The sequence below is a fragment of the Drosophila pseudoobscura genome, chromosome 5 (genome assembly GCF_009870125.1).
Source record: "Drosophila pseudoobscura strain MV-25-SWS-2005 chromosome 5, UCI_Dpse_MV25, whole genome shotgun sequence".
Lineage (NCBI taxonomy): Eukaryota > Metazoa > Arthropoda > Insecta > Diptera > Drosophilidae > Drosophila > Drosophila pseudoobscura.
This window is the reverse complement of record NC_046682.1, coordinates 1,135,252-1,146,326: the sequence shown is the minus strand read 5'-3', so window position 1 is coordinate 1,146,326 and position 11,075 is coordinate 1,135,252. Positions and strand designations below refer to the sequence as shown.

The 11,075-nt window shown below is 41.5% G+C and overlaps 1 protein-coding gene across 4 annotated transcripts; it reads right to left on the bottom strand.

Moving 5' to 3' along the window:
- Window positions 1–171: 171 nt before the first annotated feature.
- On the bottom strand, window positions 172–9,889 carry Hcf (Host cell factor). 4 transcript variants are annotated; one of them, XM_015188788.2, is made up of 13 exons: window positions 9,719–9,889; window positions 8,940–9,355; window positions 8,552–8,861; window positions 8,281–8,492; window positions 8,021–8,209; window positions 4,614–4,765; window positions 3,211–4,527; window positions 1,974–3,149; window positions 1,685–1,910; window positions 1,455–1,621; window positions 1,122–1,391; window positions 696–1,059; window positions 172–613 (listed from the first exon to the last, which is right to left on the bottom strand). In XM_015188788.2, the coding sequence occupies exons 2-13, from the start codon at window positions 9,253–9,255 to the stop codon at window positions 468–470; spliced, it is 4,845 nt and encodes a 1,614-aa protein (XP_015044274.1). In that variant the 5' UTR covers window positions 9,256–9,355; window positions 9,719–9,889; the 3' UTR covers window positions 172–467. The 4 variants fall into 4 exon arrangements, with proteins under 4 accessions (XP_015044274.1, XP_015044273.1, XP_001382223.3 ...); XM_015188787.2 differs by having other exon boundaries at window positions 4,620–4,765; XM_001382186.4 differs by having other exon boundaries at window positions 9,788–9,874.
- Between the last annotated feature and the right edge of the window lie 1,186 nt (window positions 9,890–11,075).

Below are 11,075 nucleotides of genomic sequence, written 5' to 3'. Positions count from 1 at the left end.
TATGTATATATACATATAAAAGGAGCACTAAATTGCCATGTACCTCTTGCCTGAACAGGGTGATATCCGAAATTTGGAATTCCTGACATGCATCTAATAAATTCACTGGAAATTAACGTTCCCCCCAAAAGGTCCGGCAAAAGAAATAGCAGTTAAAATTAATTCTCAAAATTCGTTTTATATAATTAATATTTCATCAATTCTCATTTTGTCATTTTCTTACACAAAGTTAATCAGTGAACATCTTATATAGCAAGTGTTTAACATCTATACACATCAGGAGGTCATATATTCACACCGATGTTAATGCTCTACCCAAGCTCTCAAATATATACATATATTTGAAATGGGTTCGATTTTAATTTTTTTTTTTTTGCGGCGGTGGCAGTTGTATTTACTGTAAATCTTAATGGTGACATGTCCCCTTTATTTCTACACCTATCTATAGACTATATCTAATTAGATGATCAATCTTGCAAGCCCCCGCTACGTCCACGCTTTTGCGGTGAACAGTACGAATTTGCCGGGCTACCTGTACCACTGAAAGTCTTGTCCTGAGCACGCTTTAAATTTGGCGTGTTTGCGGGCGTCTGTAGTTTAGTTGTAGCAGGATCTACAAGAAGTTAAAAAATTTTAGGATACCATTTATTGGTGATGCAATAAAAATATATTTTTATATTTAAATCTTTAATTACCCTGCAGCCACCTAACTTGAGTCGCTGGTCCGTAACCCTTTTGGTTGCGCGCCGCAATCCGGAATATAATAGCTGGCTTATTCGAGCAATCCACATGTGCGTTAGAAAGCGAGGCGTTCGGCACTGTGCACTGATTGGCTGCACCTACGTATACTCGCACAAAAGCTAGTTGTGGAGACGTCAACGCCTTGTCCTTTGTCGTGGGCTTTACAGCCAGGTATACAGAGTACTCGACTATCTCTTTTGTTTTCTGTGCCGGAGGAGGCTCCCATGTTAAATGAGCGCCCTCCTTAACGTCCTTTGAAATCTTTATTGCCGATGGGGCACCTGGAAAGCCCGGCAAACAGGTTTTAAAACTGGATATCTGTAAGAAGGCATTTGGCAATAGATAAAATACAAATTTCAATCAATTAAATTAAAACAAACCTCTCCCCATTCACCACGGCCACATGAATTAATAGCAGCCAACCGAAAGCGATAAGCTGTTCCCGGATCTAAGCTGACACGTGGATATTGATTAAAGTCCGGTAAGTTATCGGCATCTAAACTTTCGAGAAGAGTATCGTTGAAATACTTTGAGTCAATATAGCTGGTAACTGTATGCGAGAGGTCTTTGAACACCCCCACTGTTTGCCATTTATCGTTTTCGTTTTGTGAGGTGTTTTGCGCTGCAACGGCGATGGCGTTTTGCTGATCCTAAAAAGCAGTCGAAGTAAATTAATAAACAGATTGCTGTAAAGCACTTGTCAAGGTACAAACATTGGTTTGGGAATTGTCAGTAATTGCATTTGCTAGCTGTGTGCCACTACCCGATCGTTCAACCAAAATTTTGACCACTTGACTAGAGTTCATCGAAGCGGTAGCATCTGCCGTGGCTGCTTGCATCACAGCTGCTGAAGCTAATGCCTCCAAATGTGAGCCATCCACTAAAACGAGAAAATAACATGAATATCAAAGCAGTGCCATGTCACTGACGAATGGCTACAAACCATTTTGGTGTTGATGAGATATATGACCTTGACTGAAATCGCCATCTGTATCTCGAGCCCCGTCGGCCCCCGCCCCACGAGTAGTGGAGATGGCTGGATCCTTTCCGACTCCTGCGCTCCCCAAAACTGAAGTTTCCCCAGCTTTAATGTTTGTTAGTATAGTGGCGGCTTCAGTCTCAGACGTTGTCGGTCGGCTGCAGGTACTCTCCGATGATGAAGGTTTCGCCTATAAAAAAAAAAAAAAATAATGAGAAATGCTGTCATATCCTCTTCAGAAAACACTAATTACCGTAAACTCAATGCTATTCATCTTATCTTCCCCGGATTCAGTGCTATTAACACTTTCGGTGCTTTCCGCCGGTGTTTCCCTGGCATCAGTAGTGCTGCTAACGCCGGTAATATCTTCAACAATGCCCACTTGTTGGTCTGTTATGCTTTGATTGTGATCGCTTGAGCCACTTGCAGATGACTGGCCTTCAGACCGGCCTGATGCTGACATTGACGTAGATGTAGCATTGTCGTCATTCACCCCCTCTTCAGATCTCCCTTGGGCTTCATGGGTAGGATGTTTTTGTAATAGATCGCCAGCACCATCCAACTGCTCTATTATATCGTCCATCGGATCAGTATCCGCTATATTCGTAATCGGAGCGCTCTTTTCGGCTACAGAATCCTTTTGTACCTGTACCTGTGCCGACTGCACAATCTTGGCTGGCACACTCTTGGTCGCCAATGTCAGTGCACGCGAACTGCCACCGGCATTAAAAATGTTAACGAAGCTTTTTCTGGCGCTAAGTGTCGTAGTAGAACCCACGTTGGTCGCACTTGTCCCTGGTAAAACCACTAGTTTATTTGAGTTACTTCCAGATCCAGCAACGCCTGCATTCGTGCTCATTACAGTGACCGGTTTTCCGCCTATATATAGTGCTGTCTTTTGCTGTAGAGGAGAGCTACTCACTTTCTGACCTGTCGCTAGTGATCCCGGTGCTGATGATATGTTGCGTATCATTTTGACGCCACTCTGGTTGGATATCACTGCTCGTTGCGCACCAATCGCCTGTAGTGTACTAGTGGTGGTCGACGTAGAGCCTACTATACTAACTATGCTTGCCCCCGTTCCTGTCCCAGCTGTGCTCATCACAGTGCTGGCAGGAACAGTTCGCAGACTGCCGCCAGTGGTAACAATAATGATCTGCTGGTTGCCCAGTTGCGTCCCCTGCTTGTTTGTTATAACGAAAGCGGGCTTTCCGCCCATTACGTTTGGCGTCACCTTGCCCATCTGCAGAATGTTTGAATTTTTCATTATTAATTTGCCGCCACTGGTCATTGCGTGGGGCGAAACAAGCTTCAGTACGTTTCCAGATACAATAGGTTTATTATGCTGGCTAGTAGACGTCGTCGATCCTGCCACTGATGAAGCTGTTGAACCAGCCGAAGACGCCGACTTTTGTGATCCTGAAGTAATCTTTAAGAAAAAATGTTCAATTACAAGTAATGTATTTTGGTTGGTAAGTTTTTTGCCTTACCTGAATCTGAGCGGAGCCAGCAGACAACTGCTGATTTGCAATCGAAAGACTCTGTGAAGTAGTGCCTTTGGCTATATTAAAGTTCATCTTTGGTAGTGTCTGAACCGTCATGCCGCCACTGCTCGTCTTAACAAACTGAAGCTGCACATTTGGGGCCAGGGTTAGCGGTTTTTGGATAAAGTACTGCTTTCCACCTATTGACGTTGTCGCCTGTCCCGTGTGCTGCGATTGAACAGCAGTGCTCGGTAGTGCTGTTTTTAATATATTAGTTGCAGCGCCTCCCCCAGTGCTATGTGTGGTTGCTATGCGCAGTGTCTGAGATGCAGTTACGTTGGGTACTAGGCGTAGGCTGCCACTTGAAGCCGAAGAACTAAGCACAACGTTCGATGGCATTGAACCAGACACGCGTACAGCCATAGTGTCACCGCCGCCTACTGTTGCTACTGCTGTTGTGGTGGAACCTGTTCTTGAAGGGGCTACACTGGGACGAAACTTTTGCAGCATGCCACTGCTACTACTGGTGGTGGCAGCATTACCTCCGACTGAAACCGCAGTACTGCTGATTATGGATATCTGCGGTTGCACACCGACCGTCGATGTTGGTACAGTAAAAGAAGTTCCGGCCACAGCTGTGACAGGTTTCACTTGAAATTGTGTGTTTGGTGATGCCGATTGTAGAACGTCAGTGAATCCCACGCTTGCCAGTGCGGATGCAGTCTTAGTCGCAGTTGATGGTGGTTGACCGACGGCTTCGGATGAGCTAGCAGCACCCACAGCATGTTGAAGCATTGAGCCCGGACTCTTTTCGAATTTCAATGAAGCAGCAGCAGCTTCGACTAACAATCGAGAGATGGGTTTCATTTGCAATTGTGTGTTTGGTGATGGAGATTGCGAAATGTCAGTGAAAGCCACGCTACCCGATACCGATGCAGGCTTAGTCGTAGTTGTTGCTGGCTGAACGGTTGCTTCGGATGCACTCGCAGCCCCCGCCGCATGATGCAGCACTGAAATTTGACTCTTTTCAAACTTTAATGAAGCAGCTGCAGCTTCGACTCCAACTGACGGTGTAATTTCGGAGCCATTTGCTGGGGGGGCTACTGTAGACGTTGTTCCATATTGCACCAGACTTTGAGCTGATTGCTTCGAGGTCGGATTTGCTGCTTGCTCTATTTTTTGAATCTGCAAAACATATGCGGCTGCAAAGGTGGTTGCAGTCCAAGAGAGCTCAAGAGCATGTGTGGATGCGCGCACAAGTGCCACTTTAACTGCGTAAAGAGGTTTCGTCACCTCCAAATACCATAGGTCTTTGCAGCAAACCTGTGAAGGAGAGTGTGTTGTATATCAATTAAAATTATATTCGAATGCAACGTGTTTCTTAAAACTTTAACAGGAGAATATCTCACCCTAACCTGGTTGTTCCATGCTTTGCGGTAGCCATCCCGTCCTGACCACACATACAGGCGACTTTGGATGCCAACTGCACAGTGGCCGGCACGAGCTCTTGGTACGTTTTCCTCCACAGTATCCAAGGTGACATTGTCCCAGGTCATAGTGTCTAAAAAAAATTAAAAATAATCAAAGTGCATTTAAAAAGACGGTCAGACAAAAATAGCTAGATTAAATCGGCTTGTCGTCTTAATCAGAATATATAGAATTATGTGTGTATATATTCTATATCTTTCTGATGGCTAAAAACATGTGATCAATTTTATAATGCCGTCTCCAGACATATTTTGACAATGGGATTCACTTATAATTCTTAATTAGACATATTGACTCTAAGGTTAAATTTGGCAAGGAAATAATAATAATAAGGAAAGACGTGGCTATAAAATACCGAGATGCACTTCAAAAATTAACATTAGAGAGACAGAAAACGTGTCTGAACATGTCGTCGGGCGCTGCGTAGCCACTGCAAATTGATTTGTTACTTTTGGCTATAATAATGATGCGATCTGATCGGCAATCTGATATGGTCATTCTCTATGATTGTGGGCGTAATTTTCTCGTTTTTTCAATATTGTGGATGCCACAGGTTTTCATCCTTTGCGGAGGCGGATGGTGGTGGGGCGAAATTTTGAAATACACATGTAACAGTGAGATCTGACAGGAGTGTGGATACCAAATTTGGTTGGTATTTTTTTTTTTGGTATATTATAGTCTCTGAGATCTAAGCGCTCACTTTTTGCAATATGCGAAGACAACCATGAAACTTGTGTGTTAGAGAGAGACAGAGCGAGAAAGAATGAAATTATTTCCATCATTCTGGCTATAATAATAATTCAATCTGGCTCAGATTGCAGTCTAGAAGATATAGTTATTCTCTACGATTCTATTTGTTTTCTCGTATCTTTGAAATTGTGGATGCCACAGATTTTCGCCCTTTGTGTTTTCTTTTGAAATATACTTGTAACAGTGACATATCACAGAAGTCTGGATACAAAATGTCGTTGCTCTAGCTCTATATATACTTTATGTGGTCGGAAACGCTTCCTTCTGGACGTTACACACATCCATTTTCACCACAAATCTATTATACCCCTATACTCATTTTAAGTATTGGGTATAATAATCAAGTTAATTCGTTAAATTAGTTAACTGTTAATACATTTAGATTCTTTTATCGGGACAGAATTATATTCAAATAAGTCTTTATTGATTTTATAAAAAAAATTTGGGTAGTCATCGTCGCCCGAAATTTTATTTTTACAGATCTAAATGTATCTCACAGATACATACATATGACCATCACTTTTATTCTTGAAAAATAATATTTTTTGGTTGCTTTTGAAATTGTCATCCGTGTAATTTTATTAGATGTAGTACTACAGCCGCGACATTCGAGGCATAACATTTTCTGCGTGTAAATTCTGAACAAATCGCATCCCTCGCAAGGATCCCTTTTTATACCCGATACTCAAAATTAGTATTGGGGTATATTAGATTTGTGGTGAAAATGGATGTGTGTAACGTCCAGAAGGAATCATTTCCGACCCCATAAAGTATATATATTCTTGATCAGCATATCTTTTAGACTGCAGAATCTGAATTGATAGTATTATTATTTTAGCCAGCATCAAGAAAACAATTTCATTTTTTCTCGCCCTGTCTCTCTCTAACACACAGGTAGCATAGGCGGCTTTGCTTAGAGTAAAACATTAGCGCCTAGATCTCAGAGACTATAAAAGCTAGAGCAACCAAATTTGGTATCCACACTCCTAAGATATCGGACCGAGACCGAGTTTGTTTCAAAATTTCGCCACACCCCCTTCCGCCCCCGCAAAGGACGAAAATCTGGGGATATTCACAAATCTCAGAGACTATTCACGCTAGAGTAACCAAATTTGGTATCCGCACTCCTGTTAGATCTCACTATAAAACGTATATCTCAAAATTTCGCCATACCCCCTTCCGCCCACACAAAGGACGAAAATCTGTTGCATCCACATATCTATCAGATTGCTGATCTGGATCAGATCGGATCATTTTTATAGCCAAAAGAAACAAATCAATTTGCACTGGCTACGCAGCGCCCGACGTCACGCTCAGACTGATTTTCTGTCTCTCTCGCACGCACTCTTCGTCGTGTCGCTTAATATTAGCGGCGTCTGCCGGAGGAGAGCCATACTGACTTAGTATCGGGTATAACTGTAGAGTTGCGGTGTCCGCAGCAACTCACAACGTTCCCCCTCGTTTTCTATCAGATGGTAATTCTGCTTTCGGATCGGAGAAGCCCACAACCAGAATATGATTATATATATTTATTTTTTTGATACCAGTCCTTAGAAATAATTAAATGCATTAATTTTTTTTATTTATATTTAAAAAATTAATTTAATAATAAAACAAAATTTTGTTTAAAAGTTCAATACAAATGAGTTGCTGCTGCGACCGTAACTCTACATTTATACCTGATACATACTCAGTATGGCTATATTGAGCGACAATGAGTGTGTTCGGGAGATACAGAAAACGTGTCTGAACGTGTCGTCGGGCACTGCGTTGCAACTGCAAATTGATTTGTTACTTTTGGCTATAAAAATGATCCGATCGGCAATCTGGTAAATATGGTCATTCTCTATGATTGTGGGTTTAATTTCGTATTTATTTCGTATTCTCGTATTTTCAATATTGTGGATGCCACAGATTTTGAAATACACTTGAAACAGTGTGATCTAACAGAGGTGTGGATACTAAATTTGGTTGCTCTAGCTCCATAGCGGGGGCGGAAGGGGGTGGGACGAAATTATAGTCTCTGAGATCTAGGCGCCCATAGGGACGGACAGACGGACGGACGAACGGACGAACAGACGGACAGACAGACACACAGACATGGCTCAATCGACTCGGCTATTGATGCTGATCAAGAATATATATACTTTATGGGGTCGGAAACGCTTCCTTCTGGACGTTACATACATCCACACCCCTATAATAATTTTAAGTATCGGGTATAAAAATTTCGATTTTATTTTATTTAAGCTATATTTGAATTAGCTAAGCTAAGTCTTAATTATTAAAGTTTTACTCTATTTATGGGCCTTAAAAGCTACCACAAAATGCAGGAGGTATGTATAGTAATGATTAGACCTCGGATTTTGCATATTTTTAAAGGATTAAGATAGAAAAATTCTGATGACTCGTACTCGCAGCACCTCCGATCCTCCGATCCCCCAGCCAAGTGCTTTTCAAATATAGTCAAAGGAAATCAATTGAACAAAAATTAATAATGAGCCCACGACTATGCTGATGAATAAAATATGCAAAATCCGAGGTCTAGTAATGATATAAAAACACTATATGTACGTACCCAAATCCAGGACCGCAAGCGTATTTGTACATTTCCATTCGCGCTCCGTTGTCGACTTGGAGTCGTTGATTACCAAGGGAACCCATCCGCCAAAAACATACATCTTATTGGCAATCATCGTTGAGCTATGTAATGAGCGCGGCAGTGGTGCCTGTCCGAGTGTGCGTGGTTTGGACCAAGTCATGGAATCTGACAATAAATAGTTCAAACGATACCATGAGAATCGTTAAGCAAGTGCTAATAAAATGAAGTGATATTACCAGTATCAAGCAACCACAAATCCCCCAAACGACAGCCACTCATTCCTCCATATATTAATAGATTCAATTTTCCAGTGTTTTTGCTGGAAAACGAAATTCCAGTGTGGGACTCGCGGGGTGGCGGACTATCGCCATATGTTTTTGGTATTATCCATTTACCATTGTGACTGTGAACTCCCCGTGTATCCAGTATGTACAAATCATTCAAATATCTAGTCAAATACAAAACAATTTGTTACAGAGTCCACATTCTAGCGAAACTACTATTTACTTTGGAATATTGTTTTTTGGGTCGTCTGATTCATTTGCAAGTCCACCAAAGAGAAAAATCTTTTCGCCAACCATTGTGAAACTGTGTCCCAAGCGTGGACACGGTGATAAGCCGTTGTCTGGAGATTCAGGGTACATTTTCCTCCACTCCCACTTGGTCGCTTGGAGCTCATAAAGCTCGTTTGAGTACTTTCCGTATTCAATCATTCCACCGAAAACAAACATCCGAGTTCCCTCAACAACAAACCCATAAGCAGCGCATCCATTAGGGACATCGCCTTTCAGCACTGGCACGTACCATTGATTCGTAACTGCAATGTGATGAAAGACACGACACGAAGTTTTAGTGAGAAAATGCATGTTTTTAAATTATGCTGAACTAAAAATACCTGTGTTATAAACATGTAATTCGTCAACGATTCCTTCATTTCCACCGCCAAAAACAACCATAAGCTCCTTTATGTTTATTGCACGATGGCCGTGTCTCGGACGCGGCTGTGGTCCTGTCGGATTAAGAACACGTTTCCACCGAAAGCCAGACAAGTTGGTGGCTACATTACTTTCTAAACTTTCCTCTGTATCCATATCATTTGCTGTTTGCCGCTCCGAATGCAATATTTGCTCCTTGTTTAGATCTTCGGATTCAGCTGATGTAGCTGTTGCTACTCCTCCTTTGGTTGGCCCCGCGAATTCTGAACTCTCCATGTCGTGGTATTTTCTTACCCTTTACACTATATAATTCTAATAATTGTCGAATGAAACGAAACAAGGATTCATTCTTTATCATAAAAAACCGCGAATTCACCTAAAAATAATCAAAATTTATTCAACATATGCATTATGTTTTATGTTATCAAAAATTTAGGAAGTCTGGCAGCATTTGGTATTTGTTTCAACATTGACTATTTCAGAAAAACTCGTACATATACATGGATGCACAATGAAAAAAAAACATATTTTCTTACAAATTTAATTGCTTCTGTAGGTATTTTCTCAGACTAAAAATACCAAAATATTTTTGATATACACTGAAAGCATCTATATGCGCACCAATTTATTTTCGCCTGGCAATGCTGCGAATGGACGCTTCGCACTTGGCCTGTTCATATTTTATGTGCGAACTGTTTACATATCACTTGCTTAATTTTCATATCTTTCAGTCTCTTACCAAACTCCTGATTCCAAGGATGCTAATAATGCATAACTTGTTTTAATACAACTCACTAAATAAACTCACTATTTAAAATGTGCAAAAAAGCCGAACGAACATACACCATACAACCATACAACGAAGCACTAGTGATGTCAATATATTTGATACATCGATATTTTAAAAAATATCGAAATATCCTTAAAACTATACCGAAATATACGTCACTATTTTCAAAATATACTGACGAATTATTTGTATTCAAGTTCCATCCTATTCCTCGTTTTTGATATTCGGTTGAATATTACTAGCTAGCTAGCAACCTCAACCCTGAACTTTATCCGATTGATGAATCAATTTCCTACAAGCAGGGCGAATTTGAAGTACGCCTTTTTACTCTGCGATGTACAAAATGCCGAGCAGTGTAGACGTTGTACAACCATTGTAACCTGCTACATTTTGCATTAGTTCGATAAACAACATATTCTCAGCTGATTTTAGTCCGATAGAGAGATTTAAAAATTCTTAAAAAGGACGATGTTACACAGAACAATATTCCCAATAATTTATAAATGGCAGCCAGTGGTGCAGCAATAATGTAAATCCGGTTCGTTTTTTTCACTGTACCCACTGTATCACGTACGTATCATATACGCACATGACATGTGCTCCCTCAAGGCAGCAGAATATCCAGCCTTTCTATCGCGTCATTTTTTCTTTCGCCTTATCTATCGCCCTGTCAATCTGTCGCGCTCTTGCTTGCATTAGGGCACGGGAAATTTAGCCGCCTGCCTTTGATTTTAGTCTTGATCTAGAAATCACTTCTTCAATCTTCAATCCGACAAAGTCTTGAACCGACCCCACCGCGTCTTCAATCGACACCGTCTTAAATCGGTCAAGTCCCGTATCGCTAAGTCTCCCTATTATAATCGCATTGATCTGGAATTCGTTATAATAAATAAATAAAAAATGCTAGTTGTTTTGATAAAAATATATATAGGTTAGGCCCTTAGTTATCCGGATAGGGCTATGAACCGTCGCGGAAGTGCCTATGGGATCTATAAGTCCTTGAGACTCGCGGTGTTTTTGGTATTGGCCAGTAGTTTCTGTGGCCATCTTGGAGCCATCTTCCAGTTATGCTAGCTGCTGGGCGCCCAGCTATTTTCTCCTTGCCCCTAAGAGGGCCGGACAGGTTCATCACATTTCCTTTGTAGCGTGCGCCGCAGCTAAACAGTGACCTGGGAGTATTCGCACTAACAGTATCACCGCTTGACTGTCGATGAATAGGTTGACCGCATCGTGTGGTCGTTCTTCAAGCAGAGCGACCTCTGTTGCTTTCCTGATGGCACAAACTTGCGCCTGGGCTCCGCTCCAA